The 21,165-nt window shown below is 40.9% G+C and overlaps 1 protein-coding gene and 1 pseudogene across 3 annotated transcripts in view; both read right to left on the reverse strand.

Moving 5' to 3' along the window:
* INO80 (INO80 complex ATPase subunit) overlaps window positions 1-21,165 on the reverse strand; it is a 133,887-nt gene that overhangs the window by 34,109 nt on the left and 78,613 nt on the right. For all 3 annotated transcript variants that reach the window (XM_057721738.1, XM_057721740.1, XM_057721739.1), the window contains exons 25-27: window positions 13,831-13,971; window positions 4,448-4,673; window positions 229-356 (exon numbers count right to left, since the gene is read on the reverse strand). In XM_057721738.1, the coding sequence (XP_057577721.1) occupies window positions 229-356; window positions 4,448-4,673; window positions 13,831-13,971 (495 nt within the window). The remainder of the gene's footprint in view (window positions 1-228; window positions 357-4,447; window positions 4,674-13,830; window positions 13,972-21,165) is intronic.
* Window positions 17,188-18,912, reverse strand: LOC130845089 (methylosome protein 50-like; annotated as a pseudogene).

Consider the following 21,165-nt stretch of genomic DNA (forward strand, 5'->3'; position numbering starts at 1 on the left):
GTAAAGGAAAGGAGGAGGGGGATTCTGCTTCATTGGTATAAGGAAGGAGGGAGAAGTCCTTTGCACACTTTCCTATCTGCCAGGAATTGCTTCTCCTCCCTTTATAGGTGGTAAAATCACGAACACAAGTTTTGGGTTCCCATTAAGCAGGGCTGACATTAGTATACATGTCTGATTCCTACAAGTTAAATGTCAAAGCTTCCTAGTCCCCAAGGTTCTTTCTCCTACCTCCAGCAGGTCTATCATCCTGGTCATCTGGGAGTAGATAAGGACCCTATGTCCTTGAGACTTGAGCCGAGTCAGCAGGACATCAAGGGCATACAGCTTTCCACTGTCAGTGATGAGGCTCTCCTTGCCTAGGGAGAAGAAAACGGGGGAAGCGGGAAATTGTATTTAATTGAAGCAGCAAAATCACTCACTGCAAAGCTGTATGCAGCCAAAATTACTACAACCAGGATGCTTGCCATCATGAGAGCACGAAAGTACTCTAGAGAAGAATGCAAAGCACTGTTAAATCATATCCAGTAGTGCTCTGGGAAGAAACATCCTGAGGCAGGGAGGTATAGGTCCCCTCCCAAATGACGGTTCCTAACCAGACACCTGCAGCTAAGGCTTCTGAAAGTTTCCCTGCTCCACATTCTTATTCAAGAGACAGCAGGTACATGTGAATATCTAAGAGTAATGTCCATGCCACACCTGCTGTAATGACCTGAGAATTTCTTTTTTTCCTTTGTTCATCTTATCTCTAGATATCTGTTTCTGTAATTCTGTGGCTAAATGGTTCACCTCCCGAAGGCATGAGGACGTAGAGAAACAAGGGCTGCTCTTGCCTGCCCCTAAAAACACTTAAACACCAAGAAATGCACACCCCCCGCCATCCTCCCCCAAAACAAAAAAACTCCCTCTCTTGGATGATTTCAAATAGGTTGGCTGGTAAATGTTATTATCCTAAGTTGTAATTTAATAAAGACATTAGGGCTTATTCAGCTTTTCAGAAAGATTGATTTTGGGTTCCTATGAAATGGAAGCTGCTTTCACTCACTAATTTGTGCTTTCTCCTTCTTCCTCCCATTTCAAAAAAAAAAAAAAAGGCACTTCAGCCAGAGATCTTTAGAGAACACTTAACTCACAAATTTTCATCTTATCCATTCAGTATCATTCAACTCCCATCACATTTCAGGAAGCAGAGTTTCCTGTTTGTGGACTGGTCCATAAACATACCCTGAACAATTGCTGCTATTAGGAGGGGAAGAGATGAAACTTGAGGGGCTGGATAAGAGTATATTTTGAAGTAGTGTGGGACACAAAAAGGGAGACAGAAAAGCTAGAGAGATCACATACACAACTCACTACTAAAAGTAAAAAAAGAAAACTGTTAAGAAAAACATACTGTCTACCTTTAGTTTCTGGGTTTGAACCCATGGTTTCCTCTGAACTACTGAAGCTGACTGTTGAGAGCAATCCAAAAGTTTTCAACGGTCACTTCTCTGTTCTCACCACTATCTGCCAAGTGCACAGTTAATTGTATAAACCGAAGCAGAACGGATGTGCTGACAGCACCACAACAAATCATCAGCCACTCTGTTTCTGCTACAAAGCCACAGGTCCTGGATGTTTACTCCTCTGCACTGCAGCCTGCCTTCTCCCACCTTCGGAACATTGCCAGGCCACATTTCTCCCTCCACCACCCCCTCCTTGACGCTATGGCACACACCTTTGTTCAGCCTCTTTGTTTGGTCCTGTTTAGATTACTGAAATGCTCTCCTTTTTGTTGGTCTCCTTACCAACACAATCAAATGACTGCAGCTGGGACAGAACCGATTGCTAAGCCCTCTTGCTGGCACCAGACAAGGAGGCCTGTATAAATTCCCACTCTGATCAGGCAGCAATGCTTTCATAACAACTTCAAGGGTTTCTCCTTGTCACAATTACCCTTCTCCTTTAATTGGGCTCCCTGGGTTCCCTCACTTTCGATAGCTTCTAAACATTCCCCACAGAGGTATCAATCAGCTTCAGACAATAAGTTTCTTTTTTTCTCATTAAAATCACAGGAAGGTGAAAAAAAGAAACCCATATATTTTTCAATCACTGAGCGAGAGTGGGCAAGCTAAATAAGCGCATCAGATCTCTGCAGCCTGCTTATCTCCTCTTTCCATTCGCATATACTCCCTCAACACAAATATTTAAACATATACAAATCTGTCTTGTGTCTGAATTTTGAGACGCTTCAATTCATCTCAGAATCACAATTCAATGGTTTTCACACATTCCTGCTTCCGACAACTACTCTGCTAAGCAGAACTAACTGATGCTAACATTAGGAAAACTCAGAGATGAAGATGTACATATACTTAAAAGAAGAGAACTCTGATGCACCTAAAAGAAGCAAGAAGTCATACCTGTTATTAGCTTGTTATTGTTTAGGTGGGGGAGGTGGAAGTGGATGGACTGAATTTCTTTGGACTTGCCTGAAGGAAAAGGTCTAAGAAGAAAGTGACTTCAGCAACAGCCTTAAAACACTTAAGCAGAAAAAACAGTTTTCTTTCACTGCACACATTGGTGCCTTCTGGGCCTGGCACCCATTACCCAATTTTTAGGAGCTACCAAAGTTGCACTGGACAAGAACACCACCTGTTGCTAAGCAGGGCACAGAGCCAAGAAGAGCACAATTCCCTAGAAATAAGGCTGATACTGCCAAGTCAAACCTGTGTCCAGCCCCTACTTTAAAACAGAAGCTCAAAAAATGTTAAAATGAACAGACCTATGCTACTTTCTTGCAATCTTTCCTACAATCCTACTGTACACTCTTATAGTATTTTCACTTAGCTACAAGTTCTTACCCAATGAAATGAATGTAACCAATAATAGTAAAATGAAGATAACAGATAAAATATCTCCTTTTTCCAAGGAGAGGAGACTTTTGAAGGGACTGTACATACTTCTTTTGGTGAAACACAGAGACACATTCAAGGTGTGAAACCTAGGAGTTTTTGGTCAGTCTCTCAAGGAGTATAATGAAATCAACCCTTCCCAGGGAAACAGAAAAAGTAAAAGTACAGAGGAAAAAGAGATAAAACACAGGTTCCAGTGACCCCCTCCACCCCCCACTGCCCTGCCCAGCCAGTCTACTGAGCACAATGGGGTCAGTGAGGAGCTGGTTGGTTCTCACAGTAAACAGCCAGTGAGGCTGGTGCTTTTTATCGATGCAAAAAGAACTCAGACACTTCCTGCTATTTAAACAAGGTCCATTTTTCTTTCAAAGAACAGGAAAAGCCACAAGAGATTCCCACAGCGCCAGCAATAAGCCTTCTCCTTCTGTACTGGGAACTTGAGTCAGAATGAAGAAGGGAGAAAGAAGAAATAAGGTGTTATCTTGCTTCTTTTAACACCTGTGCTCATCTTCTGCCTGGGACTCTGTGGTTTCCAAACCTGCTGGATTCTATTCCTCTATTCCCACTATTCAGGCCTGCTTTACACCTAGGCTTCTCCTTATTTTCCCAACAATATACCCTCACCCACTGCTTTCATCTCTTTTAAGTCAGATATGAGGCCATATACACATTGCTCTTGTATACACAAAATGGTATCTTCCAGTTCAAAGCACCCCCAAAGCAACTAACAGGTTGACCCAAAGTCTCTCGACACTCAACAAACTCAACATTAAATGGAAAAGCCAGCCCTAAAGCCTAGAACACAGTTATCTCTTAGAAATAGCAAAGCCTCTCTTTTTAATGCTTAACTCTAGTTTACTTCCTCTACACACCAGTAAGATGAATACAATCAAAGTATCAGAGAATTTGGACAACTGAAATGAACATGGTAGCTTTAAGCTATTGCTCCAGTGTGCCAGCAGGTGTAAGCAGAGAACATAAGCCTATGAACCCTGTGTTTGGTTTTCTTAAAAGTAGTCTCACTAAAGCAAAGATGAAAACCTAGTTTCCTTTCAACCCTCGACCTTGACCCTAGGAGGTCTGGGAATCCGCTAGCATTTTGGCACAAAACACTGTTTTTCTTCTGGTTATCATTCAGATCTCTAGTGCTTCGTGCAGGACACTGTTTATGCTACTTAAACTAGGCTTTCTGTGAGTGACGACATTCTCATTCATTCTACTGGCAATGGCACAAGACAACTGTACTCACTCGACCTGAAGCCTTTCCTACCAAGTTTATTTTCCTATGCTCCCCACCAACCCAAAGAGTAGTATTCCTTTCTCAGCTGTAAACTTGTCAAAGGAGAGTATTTAGGCAGAAATCTAAAAGACATTTCTATTTCCACTCAAGTCACAAATTACTTAAGTATTCTTACCTACAATCACTAAGGGTAAAAGAGGAAATAGAAACCTTAAGAACTTTGAATTCCAAATATCTGAAACCACCACATGGAGTATTTCCCTGGTTCTTCCCTTGCCAAAGCTGGGAACATATGCCAAGAGAAAGGAGGACTCACCTGGAATCCTGATGAAAGACCAGCCATTCTGAGGCTTAATGCTCCACAGTCCTCCAGCTGGTTCTGGAAAGAACTGGGACCGTCGATTTAGCCAATCTGCCGCCAGTTCAGGGGCCCCATTCAACAAACACTGCTTGGCTGCCAGACTCCCTCCTTCCTTCAGCACTCGCCGCTCATATTCTGCACTTCGGTCATTGCAGTAAGAATCCAATGGCACTGCGGTGACCTGCAGTGAAAGATTCACATGAGATGGCTCTTTCACATTTTCCATACCCACTAAGCCTTTTGGGAACTTCGACTCTGAAATCAGACTAATGTGGATAATTCTTAGGCTAGTGGTTTTAACTTCCCTGCTCTGACAAACTAAGCTGTCCTTAACAACTGACTTAGTGAGCTTCCCCGTAAAAGGCCAACCTCCATAACATGAACTTGCAACAAACTAAAGACCCAAAGAGTGCTGGAGTTTGCAGATAAACTGGGATTCCAGGTCAGGAATAATTCTATCACAAATATCTATACATGTATATATATATGATATATATCTATATATATGATCACTTTGCCATCTCCCTTCACTGCCAGATAGTGCTTTTGGCAAAGTTCTATTAGCTGGTGAGGCCAAAAAGGGAGCTGGAGATAGTCAACATTAAAGAACTAAATAGTATCCTCCTGGTGCACCTGAAGCTATCTTTAATGTAGCGCTCCCAAGATTATCAACATTTCTTTTTCCTCTTCCCTGACCCGGTTACTGACTGACAAACCTAATGGAAGATAAGAGAATCTTTCTTTCAGGCCATAAGCTGCGGGGAGCGTAAGGGGGTAGGGAATGGAGAAAGCAATTGCCAGAGAGTAGTGAGTTCATTTCCTGGCTAGGGCAAGAGGCTTTGCACAAACTCTTATCTCACCACAAGGCGCAATGACATTCAAATGCTGCCCCCAATGGAACAGAAGGCTCCTACCAATTTAGAAACATACGTTTTTATCCTTCTTTAATGATCTGGGTCTATTCCCACTCTAATAAGCAGCTATGCAGCAGCTATGAAATCATCTGATAAGGAGTCTGAGGTTACCTTTTGTTAAAATTTGGAGGCTGTGATTACCTGTAAGCCCAGGTTAATAAAAATGCTAAAGTCCCATTATTAGCAGCAAATTGCTCAAAAGAACCATGGAGCTAGACCAAGAGATAGGAAGAATGTGGATGTAAGGAGCAAGGGCATAAGTATGGGAAAGATCAGAACATAAACTACTGACCGTACCTAGTTAGGAAGTTCTGTTGTTTCTATTATTTCTTGGAAGTTAGACATTTAGGAAAATCTACCTTGCTACTAACTTTTCTATTTTCATGCCCATTAATATTTAGGGCAATGGTTGTCAAGTTTTCATAGGCATAAGAACCTTCTTGGGAGCTTATCTAATGTGCAGATTTTGATCCAGGCCTAAGGTAGGAGTCAGTAGCTCTAGGTTTTTAACACACACCCCAGCATCTCAGGCCAAGCCTTGAGAAATACTGCTTTGGGGTACGTAAACAATCAGCTAGTTGACTACGGGGCTGCAGGTACCTCTGCTGGAAACTAGAGGATACCAAAACTGGAGAAAAAGCCTCATTTACCAATAACCAAAGAGTACACTACTCTGGCTGGCAGATGAAGCTAAACTGAGTTTGCTAGGGAGCAGTGCCATCTATGGTCCAGATGCAAAACTACAGTGGGTCACAGCAAGCTGGGCCCCTGGCACTCCAAAACCCAGAAAGGCTTGTGCATAAATCAGCTTACCCTGACAGTACTAGGAACAGGTTTTGGCAATGTCATATCACATTTACCCACTCCAAAAGGAGTCTGTTCTCTTGCTTCCAAGTTATTCATTTTCCCACTGAAAGCTGAGCATAGGCAAATAAAGACTGAAACACAAAGCAGGTGATTAAAAACTGGGTCTCTCCCACCATGGCCTGTCCTGGCAGTAGCCTAGCGGATACTGAACCAGAACAGACAGGTATGAGTTCCAGAACCTGACAATCAACACTGGCTATACTTCCACAAAAATGGTTTCAGAAGCAGTAGTCTGGACCACAGAAGTATGACCAATTCTATACAGCTCAAACAGCATGCACATTCTTGCATGAGTAAGCATAGACTCATATTGACCCATTTTACACTCAAAGATAACTGTTTTGATTTTTTTTAATTTACTGAAGAATAGCTGATTTACAATGTTGTGTTAATTTCTGCTATATAGCAAAGTGACTCAGTTGTACATACATATTTCTTTTTTTTTTAAGAACTTTTATTGAGATAGTTAACAAACAATAAACTGCATGTATTTAGAGTGTACTATTTGGTACCCCAATCTCCCAATTCATTCCCCCCCAACCCTCCCTGCTTTCCCCACTTGGTGTCCATATGTTTGTTCTCTACATCTGTGTCTCTATTTCTGCCTTGCAAACCAGTTGATTTGTACCACTTTTCTACAGTCCACATATATGTGTTAACATATGATACTCGTTTTCCTCTTTCTGACTCACTTCAGAAAGAGTGTGACAGTCTCTAGGTCCATCCATGTCTCTACAAATGTCCCAGTTTCATTGCTTTTTACAGCTGAGTAATATTCCATTGTATATATGCACCACATCTTTTTTATCCATTCATCTGTTGATGGACATTTAGGTTGCTTCCATGTCCTGGCTATTGTAAACAGTGCTGCAGTGAACATGGGAGTGCATGTGTCTTTTTGAATTATGGTGTTCTCTGGGTACATGCCCAGCAGTGGGATTGCTGGGTCATATGGGAGTTCTATTTTTAGTTTTGCAAGGAACCTCCATACTGTTCTCCACAGTGGCTCTACCAATTTACATTCCCATCAACAGTGCAAGAGCGTTCCCTTTTTTCCACACCCTCTCCAGCATCTACTATCTGTAGATTTTCTGATGATGCCCATTCTAACCGGTGTGAGGTGATATCTCATTGTAGTTTTGATTTGCATTTCTCTAATAATTAGTGATGTTGAGCAGCTTTTCATGCGCCTCTTGGCCATCTGTATGTCTTCTTTGGAGAAATGCCTATTTAGGTCTTCTGTCCATTTTTTGATTGGGTTGTTTGTGTTTTTGATAGTGAGCTGCATGAACTGTTTATATATTTTGGAGATTAATCCTTTGTTGATTCGTTTGCAAATATTTTCTCCCATTCTGAGGGTTCTTTTTGTCTTGCTTATAGTTTCCTTTGTTGTGCAGAACCTTTGAAGTTTCATTAGGTCCCACTTATTTATTTTTGTTGTTATTTCCATTACTCTAGGGGGTGGATCAAAAAAGATCTTGCTGTGATTTACATCGAAGAGTGTTCTTCCTATGTTTCCCTCTAGGAGTTTTATAGTGTCTGGCCTTACATTTAGGACTGTAATCCATTTTGAGTTTATCTTTGTGTATGGTGTTAAAGAGTGTTCTAATTTCATTCTTCTACATGTAGCTGACCAATTTTCCCAGCACCACTTATTGAAGAGGTTGCCTTTTCTCCATTGTATATCCTTGCCTCCTTTGTCATAGATTAGTTGACCGTAGTTTATCTCTGGGCTTTCTATCCTGTTCCACTCATCTATATTTCTGTTTTTGTGCCAGTACCATACTGTCTTGATCACTGTAACCTTGTAGTATAGCCTGAAGTCAGGAAGCCTGATTCCACCAACTCCATCTTTCCTTCTCAAGATTTCTTTGGCTATTCGGGGTCTTTTGTGTTTCCATACAAATCGTAAAATTTCTTGTTCTAGTTCTGTGAAAAATGCCATTGGTAATTTGATCGGGATTGCATTCAATCTGCAAATTGCTTTTGGTAGTATAGTCATTTTCACAATGTTGATTCTTCCAATCCAAGAACATGGTATGTCCCGCCATCTGTTTGTGTCGTCTTTGATTTCTTTCATGAGTGTCTTATAGTTTTCTGAGTACAGGTCTTTTACCTCCTTGGTTAGGTTTATTCCTAGGTATTTTATTCCTTTTGTTGCAATGGTGAATGGGATTGTTTCCTTAATGTCTCTTTCTGATCTTTCATTGTTAGTGCATAGAAATGCAAGAGATTTCTGTGTGTTCATTTTGTATCCTGCAACTTTACCAAATTCACTGATTAGCTCGAGTAGTTTTCTGGTGGCATCTTTAGGATTTTCTATGCGTAGTATCATGTCATCTGCAAACAGTGACAGTTTTACTTCTTCTTTTCCAATTTGGATTCCTCTTATTTTTCTTCTCTGACTGCTGTGGCAAGGACATCCAAAACTATGTTGAATAGTAGTGGTGAGAGTGGACATCCTTGTCTTGTTCCTGATCTTAGAGGGAATGCTTGCAGTTTTTCACCATTGAGAATGATGTTTGCTGTGGGTTTGTCACATATGGCCTTTATTATGTTGAGGTAGGTTCCCTCTATGCCCACCTTCTGGAGAGTTTTTATCATAAATGGGTGCTGAATTTTGTCAAAAGCTTTTTCTGCATCTATTGAGATGATCATGTGGTTTTTATCCTTCAGTTTGTTAATATGGTGTATCACATTGATTGATTTGCGTATATCGAAGAATCCTTGCATTCCAGGGATAAACCCCACTTGATCATGGTGTATGATCCTTTGAATGTGTTGTTGGATTCTGTTGGCTAGTATTTTGTTGAGGATTTTTGCATCTAAATTCATCAATGATATTGGTCTGTAATTTTCGTTTTCTGTAGTATCTTTGTCTGGTTTTGGTATCAGGGTGATGGTGGCCTCATAAATTGAGTTTGGGAGTGTTCCTTCCTCTGTAATTTTTTGGAAGAGTTTGAGAAGGATGGGTGTTAGCTCTTCTCTAAATGTTTGATAAAATTCACCTGTGAATCCATCTGGTCCTGGACTTTTGTGTGTTGGGAGATTTTTAATCACAGTTTCAATTTCATTACTTGTGATTGGTCTGTTCATATTTTCTATTTCTTCCTGATTCAGTCTTGGAAGGTTATACCTTTCTAAGACTCTGTCCATTTCATCCAGGTTGTCCATTTTATTGGCATATAGTTACTTGTTGTAGTCTCTTATGGTGATTTTTATTTCTGTGGTGTCTATTTTAACTTCTGTTTCATTTCTAATTTTATTGATTTGAGTCCTCTCCCTCTTTTTCTTGATGAGTCTTACTAGAGCTTTATCGATTTTATCTTCTCAAAGAACTAGCTTTTAGTTTTATTGATTTTTGCTATTGTTTTCTTTGTTTCTATTTCATTTATTTCCGCTCTAATCTTTATGATTTCTCTCCGTCTACTAACTTTGGGTTTTGTTTGCTCTTCTTCCTCTAGTTTCTTTAGGTGTAAGGTTAGATTGTTTATTTGGGATTTTTCTTGTTTCTTGAGGTAGGCTTGTATTGCTATAAACTTCCCTCTTAGAACCGCCTTTGCTGCATCCCACAGGTTTTGGATTGTTGTGTTTTCATTGTCATTTGTCTCTAGGTATTTTCTGATTTCCTCTTTGATTTCTTCAGTGATCTGTTGGTTATTTAGTAGCGTATTGTTTAGCCTCCATGTGTTTGAGTTTTTTACAGTTTTTTTCCTGAAATCAATTTCTAATCTCATAGCGATGTGGTCAGAAAAGATGCTTGATAGATTTCAACTTTCTTGAATTTACCAAGGCTTGATTTATGACCCAAAATGTGATCTATCCTGGAGAATGTTCCATGGGCACTTGAGAAGAACATGTAATCTGCTGTTTTTGGATGTAATGTCCTATAGACATCTATTAAATCAAGCTGATTTACTGTGTCATTTAAAGCTTGTGTTTCCTTATTAATTTTCTGTGTGGATGATCTGTCCATTGGTGTAAGTGGGGTGTTAAAGTCCCCCACTATGATTGTGTTGCTGTCGATTTCCTCTTTCATAGTTGTTAGCGTCTGCCTTATGTATTGAGGTGCTCCTCTATTGGGTGCATATATATTTATAATTGTTATCTCTTCTTCTTGGGTTGATCCCTTGATCTTTATGTAGTGTCCTTTCTTGTCTCTTGTAACATTTTTTATTTTAATGTCTATTTTATCTGATATGAGTATCGCTACTCCAGCATTCTTTTGATTTCCATTTGCATGGAATATCTTTTTCCATCCTCTCACTTTCAGTCTGTATGTACATACATATATATTTTTTATTACAGTTTATCAGTATGTACATACATATATATTCTTTTTCATTACAGTTTATCACAGAATATTGAATATAGCTCCCTAAGCTATACAGTAGGACCTTGTTGTTTATCCATCCTATATACAAAAGTTTGCATCTGCTAATCCCAAACTCCCAATCCTTCCCTCCCCCTTGCTTTGATTTTTTTTTTTTTAAAAGAAAAGCAGAACCTGTACTGGAATTATATATAAAAACTTTGGGCCCATATTCTTGAGGTGAAAAATCAAAAGCCAGAAAATCATGAAGGAACAGGGGGAGAACAGTGACAGAAAAAAAATGTTTTTCCTGTCTGGGACTCATTTCTAGACACTCTTACAGTTTAAAAACAAAACAACTTTTCCAGTTATAAACTTTTACCTATTTTCCAAATTCATTTTTCTGACAGCCTTCCAAGTCCAGGATTAAAAACCAGAAGGTTTGCAAGGCACAGCTCTCAGTGAAATTTTTTTTAATGTTTTGATAAGCTATCTGCCAGATGTCCTGGATCAAGATATATACAGAATCATACAATGCCATGTTTTAAGTACGTAAGCAGTAAACTCATGAGGTCCAAAAGAAGACAAACAAACCCATTTCTACTTAAATTGTGCTTTTCAAGTCAGCTCTGTCCTAAAGAGCCTCCACCCATTCTGCTCACCCCAAATGGCCTTCCTGATAGCTCAGAAGCAGGGGGAGATGAAGCATCACATACCATTCTTGCCTCCCCACAAATGGAAATGCATACTGCCTTTAGTCTCACATTAGCTAACCCCTGTTTCTTGCTTCACTGACTTCCTAAACTATAGTATCTCCAAGGGCTGCCTCCTCAAGCATTCAGCGCGTCCTTCCCGAGGACACGTATAGTCCTGCTCTAGCTCTAGGAAGCGTGACCGCTCCAAGCGCTTCAGTTTCTTGGTATCATGAATTCCAAGGGTTTTTTAGTTTATTAACCCTGCAGAATGATTTCCTCAGCTAATAATTCCTTCCTTAGTGACACATTTCTTCCTGAACTGACCCTAAAGTTTTCATAGTATGTGCTATGGAAATTAATTTGTCTTGACTCAATGCCAGGGTTGAGGCTTCAAAGGAAATCAGTTTTTCCCCACCACAGATAGGTTAGAAATCAATATAAGATAATTAAAATATCTCATGAAATATTACCTTATTCACATCCCAGGCCTGATCTGAAGATCTTTTGTGTGTATAAAACATTCAACATTTTAAAAACTCTCCTTCCCGTCCTCATAACTATGGAATGATTACTCCCATTTCAGATTTAGCACGTGCAAGGTAGAGAAACTCTACAAACAAATATGGGGAGAGGGGCTGAACAGGAAAGGGTGCTGGGGAGGAGCCCCTCAGCCAGATGAGAAAAGCTTTCTTCTGCTTCCTGCCTGCCACCACACCTTCACACTGTTATAATCTTCAATTTACTATTGTTTTTTAGGGAAATGTAAGTACCAGCCATGACAGTTTAGATTTCAGGCTCCTCAGAAACAATACTTAGGCAGTACAGTGGGGGTCTGCATGTGCAAGTATGTCAGAAGAGTGGGGTTACTCTTCAGGGTGGTTGGCTATAGAGCTCCGAGTGGCATAAATGAAGAATTTTTATGTCCATAAATGCAATTACAGTCCAGGGCAGTTCACTTTTTACTGGTTCTATAAAATAAGGGGAATATGAGAATTAAAAATGTCTTGACGACCTTCTCTCAAAAATCTAGACTTTCTCTTGTAGGCCTCTCTGTATACATAACAGATTAGGAGAATGAAAAGGAAACAACCACATAATTATGAAGCCTGAAGCACTTGGCTTTAGATGTTTCCTAGAAAAAGTGCTTTTCCCTACATCAACTTAAGCTTCAAAGATAAAGAATGCTTTGGAAGAACTGGATACACACAAAACCCAAATACTTCCCGGATAATCAATATAAATCAATAATCAATATAAAGTTGACAGTGGTAAGATAATCAAGTTTTGTGTAGCACAGGACCAGCAGAGAAATCTAGGCAGGAAGGAATCAATGGGATTCAGTACTGTCATCTCATTTCCATTAGTCATCTTTCTTTGGATCCTCTGTCAGATTCTGAACTTTGATAATAATGTAAGGGTGTAAGCTGATATAAATAATGGTAGAGAAATATCACAAAGACGATTTAAAAGTCTCCACCTTCTTTGAATGGAACTGTGAAAACAGTAGACTTGCTAAAATGAGTGGAGAAAACAAAATAAAAACACAGAAGGGTAAGAAAAGTCAACCTCTTAGAGTCTACTGGGTAACTGAAAGTTGCCCCTTAGAGCAAACGGAGACAAGCTGGGAAGACAGAAACTCGTTTTTGCTCTAACTGCAGTCTGGCCACATCCCTACACTGCTCCTCTCCCTTCATGTACTTCTTTGTGGTTGTAAGAGAGCTTCTGTCTGGCTCTGATCAGAAAGACATGAAAGAGTGGAAGATGTTAAGTGAAGTAAGCAGCCACAGTGTGCCAGGGGGAGCCTTTGCAGCAACACTGTCAGCAATCACCAGAGTGATCTGTTTTGATAAACAGGGTATTAAGAAGGATCTAACAGCTGTTCAAAGTTGAAACCACAATAAAAACTACTCCCAATCTGCAAATAAGACTACAACCACTGAATGGTGGATATGGTGCAAGAGTTACTTTTCAGAGGGAACATACTTGTGAACCACAGTCCAGGCAGGGCTGCTGAAGAATGTGAGAGAATACCAGCTAAGAAGTTTCTTGATGCTGGAGTGTTATGTTTCCCTTTGTTATCTGGAGCCTGTACTGAGGCGATAAGGCCAGATCAAATCTCCCTCCCAATCTGGCCTCCTCCTCTGAAAAACCCTCAAAAACCTCAACACAGGTGACAAATGGCTCCCTCTCCTTTTCAAATATTCCACTCTCCCTCTCCCTGCTACTGGGTGATAATCTACCTGACAGATGGCTTGCTCCCACAGTAGTTTAAAGCACCAGCCTAAATGAGAGGAACTACACGGAAACTATGTCAGGGAAAGAAGTCACTTCTACCTACTATACAACTATTCTCAAACCAACAACTCAAGGTAAGGAGTGCTGTCTTGGGAAAGCCAGGACCATGGATGCCCCTTCTAAATACCGAGCATTTATATATTTCTCAAGGTCCAAATAGCTTAAAACAGTTCTGGTTAAGAAATGGATCCCTTGAAAACTGGTTTATTTCTTCAAACACCATCTATTTTCTCTCTTCCCTCCTGTGGCACTTACTCGTGGACTGGCCACACACAAAAAAGATGGTAGCTCAGTGAGCAGGCAGCAACGAAGTGAGGAGGTAGCTGATCTCCGCTGATGGATGACCTGGTCTGAGTAGCCACTCACTGCTTTACAGTGGCTGCTGAAAACCAAAGACTACAAAACAAAAATGCAAATTAATGATATTGACAATTGTTTAATGTAAGCAAAAGAGAAAAAAATGTCACATACAGTGGAGGTTCATGCTAATTTCAAAATGTGCTTTTATTAATGTACCTTACGTTAATGTCACCTCTAATTCTGCCTTTTTCTGCAAGAGATACTGCTTATTATAAATAGTTACAGCAAAATTTTCATTAGACAAAACAACATTTTGTGTATGTTAGGGGAGATTTGGTTCATCTGTTAAACTGTGGATACAAACCCATGTCTTGAGTTAAAAACAATGACCAACAATACTTCCTTCTAAATTTTCTTTTAGGCAGATCTGTTTAGTATTACATGTGTGTACTAACAGTGCAGTGTAGTTCTAGCAAGGTTAGAAGTTCCATTTATTTGGAGAAATCAACACAAGTGGTCAGGAACAGGAAATTATATCTGTTTGGTTCCTGTACCTACCATTTGAAAAATTAAATTATTTACTTACATTACTGTATCAATTCATTTTAACAGACTTAAAGCTCATGTTACAGCTTCAGTTTGAGGCATTCATATGAAAGATTTTTAAGCATGGAATGTTCACATACAAAGAACGTGTTAGTGGGATTAGGGTGTTATATCAATATACTGCAGATGCAGTTCTTTCTTCAGTTCAATGTTAGACATTTTATCTTTGGATCTTCATTCTCCATTATTTCACTTATTTGTCTTGCTGGTTTCTCAAGGCAGGTTGGTAACCTAAATAACCATATGAATGAAGACAGTACAAAAAAAATGCAACATGTACAGTAACCAGGACCTTCTGCAGGAGAATAACAGTTATAATTTCAGTACCAAAAGTGTCCAGTAACAAATCTCTTCAAAGCTTCTTTGTTTAGTATATATCTTCTCCTGAAGTACATGGGTTGTTCAGGATTACAGTTTGAAAGAAGCCTTCTCAAGTCATCTAGTAGTATGGGTGTATCATAATCTGCTTTCATGAAGCAATCAGCTAGGATCATTACTGAAAAAAAATCCCACTGCTGATACAATGATGAAAGTTAAAAAAAAAAAAAAAGTAGCCAGTTTTCTTGTTTTCTGAAAGTTTGTTTCTGATTATTAGTAATAGCTCTTCTTGCCCCTCCTGGGGGTGAAGAGGTGACCCAAGCCTAGCAACTGCTGCTCATATCTGTAGTAGCTCAGGGCTGCTAGTGTCCACGGTCACCCAGGTGGCTGAGAGAGCAGCAGTGGCTGGCCTAAAGAGTTCTGAATTCTTCACTAACTTCTAAAGAGCAGTATCTAAACAATGTCTCAGTCAGGGATCTCTTAAAGTCAACCTCATTTTCAGTATTCTTAAATGGCAAAATCCAACAGGTAAGAGATGAAAGAATGGACACTGCCTTTCATTATTTTCTTTTCAACACTGTAGTTATTAGTAAGAGAGGGATACAACAATCACTACAGAGTCTTTTTAACACAATATTTTGCTTGTGATACCTTTCTGGGAAAAGTCTAATGATAATTTTATTTCTGGGGTGGTCATTCCTAAATTAGAATGTGTTCACTTTCTTCTATCAGCTAGGTTAAGATGGGTTTCTTGTTGGCAGTCACTAAATCAAGGTAATTTGTATCTGATTTCAGATTTAAAAAATAATTCACTAGTTCAAAATGCCCAACATACACAAGCGTTAGCTTTAGAGAAACCCTGACCACCCCTAGTATACTTCACTCAATCTATACTTTTCTAGATCATTTTTAACATTGGTTCCATCAAATCTTCCTTAGTACAGGTGGTTCTTGGTACCATACATACTACCTACATTCCCGTTACATAATGACACGAACTGCTAGGTACTGCTAGATACAGAAAATGTTAATGCTTAACACAGAAGAACATAAAGGACACCTTAGGCACCACACCACTGTGTAGCATGCAGGGGGTGGGGGTGGGGGGTGCAGAAAAGAAGGTTCATTACTTCTTTAGTCTGTTTTGGCCTAAAACAAACTAGAAAAAAAGAAACAACGTCACACAATGAGAGATGTAACTTGGTAATAATGTGGTCACAGATTTTGCTCTTCTGTTGTCCCTTCCTCCTGTTCTTGAGTATCTCATTATCCTGCAGGCAATGGCAACTGTGTGTGTCTTGCTGCCAGCACTGCAATATACACATAGCAGCGAAGGCAGGCTTTTGTAGAGTCTTTTGGCACCATGCAAAAGTCTCAAGTGAAAATAATACAACAGTATGATAGGTCCCATAATAGCTCCACACTACTTGCTGCAGTGCAGCATAGAAAACACACAGATGTCTTCCTCTCAGTTACAGACTTGTCCACTTAACAAGGGGCCACTCTTTGCTTTCCATGTCTTAATTAACATTAAAAAGAATACTTAGGGACTTCCCTGGTGGCACAGTGGTTAAGAATCCGCCTGCTAATGCAGGGGACACAGGTTCAATTCCTGGTCTAGGAAGATCCCACATGCCTCGGAGCAACTAAGCCCATGCGCCACAACTACTGAGCCCATGTGCCGCAACTACTGAAGCCCGTGGGCCTGGGGCTCGTGCTCTATAACGAGAGGCCACCGCACTGAGAAGCCCACATACCACAACAAAGAGTGGCCCCCGATCACCACAACTAGAGAAAGCCCACGCACAGCAACAAAGACCCAATGCAGCCATAAATAAATAAATAAAAAGAATACTTATACAAACATTAGGTCTTCATTACGTATAAGTTAATTTTCTCCTTTTGCGCCTTCTTTTTTTTAAGTAATTGATTTAATTTAGTCTCAATACAATCAGCAATTTATCCATAATTTCTAAGTGGCAGTAGCCACCAACTGAGTAACCAAATATTTACCTTAAGTTCCAACTAACTATTCTGGGGTGCTGGGGAAGCACACAAAAAAGGAATGGGCTATAGGATAGATACCCTGATGACTCAACATAAGTGGCACGTCTAACTGCACATGACGCACACGTTTTCAAAAGATAAGCCAACAATGAACCAACTTTTTATTTCACTGACCGGTACTTCTGATTCTTTCTCTGATGCTGTATTTAAAATCTTCAGAGTCCCCCAAAATAGCATTCAGGCTTCCTATATTCAAAGGTACGGGCCCACAGGCAAAAAAGGTCAGGCCCCAGGCTGTTTTCAGGTGGGAAAGTGGCAGACATTCCTATGCAAGTCTGTGTCAGTTTTTAACTGAAATGCCCTTAAGCTCTCCATCCTAAAACTCTTCTTAGGCGTCTATGACAGAAATACACTCATTTCTCATACACACAACTTCATGGGGGTGGGGTGGGGGCATTACACAGGTACTAGCCAAACTTCTTATTCAGCCAGAAACTGGACTTCTGGCTCAGCTTAATAACAAGAGGATGTGCAAAACTGTGGTGATGGTCCTGGCTCTTCCTCAAGGTGAGCTGGGCTGGAGGTAAATGGAAGCACAGCCCAGGATAAAGGTGAATGAAGCTCTATAAAAAAATACTGTTGCTCCTATCTCTGTGAGCTGCTTCCAAAAATGCAAGGATGCTCACATCCCACATCTTATCCAGACATTGCCAATTCCTCATGCAAAGCTACATGGGAAGCATAAAAACCTTTCGTTAACTTTGGGAGCTGGGGGTGGGAGATGAGGACTAGGCCTTGGGAAAGATGTGGGGTGGACTTTTTATTCCCCCCACCAACAAAAACTATGTATCTACACTCACACTCAGACACACACATATCCACGTTCAAGGAAGTTTTTCTTGCCTGACTACAGGACCCCAGCATCCAGCCTACCCCAGGCTGAGAGACAATGCCTATTAACTGCACAGATCCAGCATACCAACATACTGTAAAAGGCTCCTGTGTTGCCTCACAAACTGAGAGGGCAGGGACAAAGGGAGTGGAGACTCATGGGGGATTTGCTTTTTGTCTGAAATCCAATCTACTCAGCAACATTCTTAGGTCCAGGCTCTGGGAGAGGTTCTGTGGGCACGATGTGGTGGATGACCTGATGGTCCCAGCCCACTGTGGTAAGAAGGAAGTGACTGAGCTGGGACCAAGTAGCATCTCTCATAGTCTCTGTGGGCTCGGCTTCTAAACACCTCGGAAAGGCCTGAGTCCAGCACAGCAAATGAGCAGTCTTCACTGACCGAGGCCAGGAAGGGAACACTGTGTGGGGAGAACACAAGCCCAGTGACACACTGGGAGTGCACAGCTGAGTGGAGGGCACAGCTTGCACTCTTGGTGTCCACAAGGGAGATGGTTCCATTCTCATCACCAAAGACAAAGACTTCACTCTGCTGCAGATGCCAAGCCAGGGAGGCAGGAAGGTAGCCAGAGGCACTGCAGCCCACCTGTGATGCTGGCTTGGGAGAGCGGGTATCCCACAGTAAAATTCTATTGTCCTCACCGCATGAAAGAAACACAGAAACCCTGTGGGGAAAGGCAGCAACACAGGTGACGTGCCCAGAGTGAGCTCGGTATGAATTCAGAACCATCGGCTGAGCAAGGTCCCAAACCTTGATGTAGAAGTTTTTGCTACTGCTGACAGCTTGTGTGCCAGAGCTCAGGACACTGACTGTAGAAACGATGTCATCATGCTCATACTTGCAGAACTTGCTGACAATGAGTGTCTCATTCTCATCCAGCTCCCACAATTCAACAGCAGCTGAATCGGAAACCACTAGGACACCTCTGTCCCCATCCAAGTGAGGTCAGCCAATCCGGCCTCCGTCTGGACTCCAGCGGAGCAGAAACCTTCATTGGGGGTGGCACAAGGTCCTTGAAAAGCCAGAGGGAGCCAGCCCAGCAGCAGCCACTCAGGCTGGAAGCCCTGAGCAGGAGCGCTCCATCCCACCGGTCCCGTGCAGTCTCCAACTGCCGCTCCATACAAGCGGGTGCATTACGGGGCAGGTTCCACTCCTGGGCCGCAGGGGGCACTAGGGGGGGTGAGGTTTCCCTCCACATCTCCACGATTCCACTTCCAACCTAGACCCAAACTGCTCTCCTTTTGCTCTTAAAGAACACATCAAACTTAGATATAGAGAAAAGGTCTCACTTAAAATGAAAGGGCGTAGTGTTTATAGATCAACTGCTAAGATTACATGGATTCTGTTTTCACAGATATTTTAAGTGACCAAACAAAAAGGGGGAAATAAAATACAGAAAAACTCGGAAAACAACAGCTTCCCAGAGCTTTCCACAAGGGGTACTGGAAGCTCTCATGATCTCAGGAAATGATGATATAGATACTGCAATTGCATATTAACATTTAGTGGAAGAGTTTTCTGAAACTTCCTGTTTGGGGGATTCTTCATCAATAAGTCATTCAAAACCCTCTAAGCATTTAATAGAGTATACTGTTTCAAACTTAAAACACACACCACTCTTTTAAAACAACTCTTTATGTTCAGCTTCTTTTGTATATTTTTTTTAATCTTTTTTAAAATTAATTAATTTATTTGGTTGTGCCAGGTCTTAGTTGCCGTGTGTGGGATCTGTGTTGTCACGTGCAGGATCTTTTTTAGTTGCGGCATGCAGGATCTAGTTCCCTGACCAGGGATCAAACCTGGGCCCCCTGTGTTGGGAGTGCGGAGTCCTAACCACTGGACCACATCAGGGAAGTCCCTGTATATTTTGAATTGCAAAATCTGAAATGCTCTCAATTTCTGTGAGTTACTTGGCTCACTACAGTTGTAGAGTACATAAAGCTTTCAATACATATAATGCCTAAACAGACCATTACCATGACAACAGTTTCACTGAGACTGGGATAGGAAATGAAATCAACGCTGGTACTGTTTCCACCAATGGTCATTTTCAACCTAACATTTAACTGAATAGAGTATAAAATCTGTTCTGCCTCTCCAAAAGATGGCTAAATGGTATATTTCCTACAGATTCTGCTTTTTGTCTTTATTCTTCTAAGCAAAGTAAGATTAAAAAGAAAAAAAAATTCATATGTGTGAGACTTGCACTCTAATCCTTGTAAAACTGTACGAGAAAGGAGCTCTGGTCAGAGCCCACACTGGGGAGGTTGGTGTGTGAGAATGAATTCATAAAAGTTTTGAACTAAATATTACTCCTTCTTGAACTCATCACCAGTAAAGCATGGTAGAGAACAATGAGGTTAAGTGGACAAGAGAGAATCATGCTGGCTTTTGTTCTACAGGCATCACAAGAAAAGGATATATAAGAAAAGCATTCACGTCAAGTAAGAGATTTTAAAAGGCCCTAAACTTTGTTCAAAATACCCCTAAGTGTCATCCGATCTGTGTCCTTAGCCTAATTCTTAGTTCTTTGATGTTTTTGTATTATCCCAAAGCCAGTATTATGAGAATGGTATTTCCTTGAACTCTGTAACACAGAATTCAAACTTAATATTCACTGCAGGGTAAGAAGAGTTTTACAGGCACACTCGGGCGCAGTGGGGAGCTTCGCACTGTTCAGATTCACTCACGTCTATGGGAAGCAAGAAAGATGGGAGGACTGGGTAAGACTGCTCAATATAACTCAGGTAGTATGTGATTTAAGACAGCTTACCAAGAACAAGATGACAACATGCAGGTAAGTCAACATTCATTAACTGTCTCCTCAGAGGAATAAGAACAAAGCCTTCACCTTGATGATGATAGGAAAGTGTATTTAGGAGACAGGCTGCTGAACGATACCTACTACTTTCTATAAAACAAATGAAGGCACAGACGAGAAAAGAATGAAAGGTTTTCTGCAATAAGAGGATAAAGGTGAATATGGAAAAATTAATTCAAAGTTAATCTGGTAGCTCCAGACGTCCCTGGTGGCGCAGTAGTTAAGAATCCGCCTGCCAATGCAGGGGACACGGGTTCAAGCCCTGGGCTGGCAAGATCACATATGCCTTGGAGCAACTAAGCCCATGTGCCATAACTACTGAGCCTGCGCTCTAGAGCCCGCGAGCCACAACTATTGAGCCCATGTACCACAACTACTGAAGCCCAAGAACCTAGAGCCTGTGCTCCACAACAAGAGAAGGCACCACAATGAGAAGTCAGTGAGCTGCAATGAAGAGTAGCCCCGCTTGCAACAACTAGACAAAGCCCCTGTGCAGCAACGAAGACCCAACACAGCCAATAAATAAATAAATAAACAAACTTAAAAAACCAAAACAAAGTTAATCTGGTAGCTCCAAAGGAATTTTACTCAAAATTACTATTTGAATAGTGTAAGATAAAGAATACTGGT

Source organism: Hippopotamus amphibius, chromosome 2 (genome assembly GCF_030028045.1).
Source record: "Hippopotamus amphibius kiboko isolate mHipAmp2 chromosome 2, mHipAmp2.hap2, whole genome shotgun sequence".
Classification (NCBI taxonomy): domain Eukaryota; kingdom Metazoa; phylum Chordata; class Mammalia; order Artiodactyla; family Hippopotamidae; genus Hippopotamus; species Hippopotamus amphibius.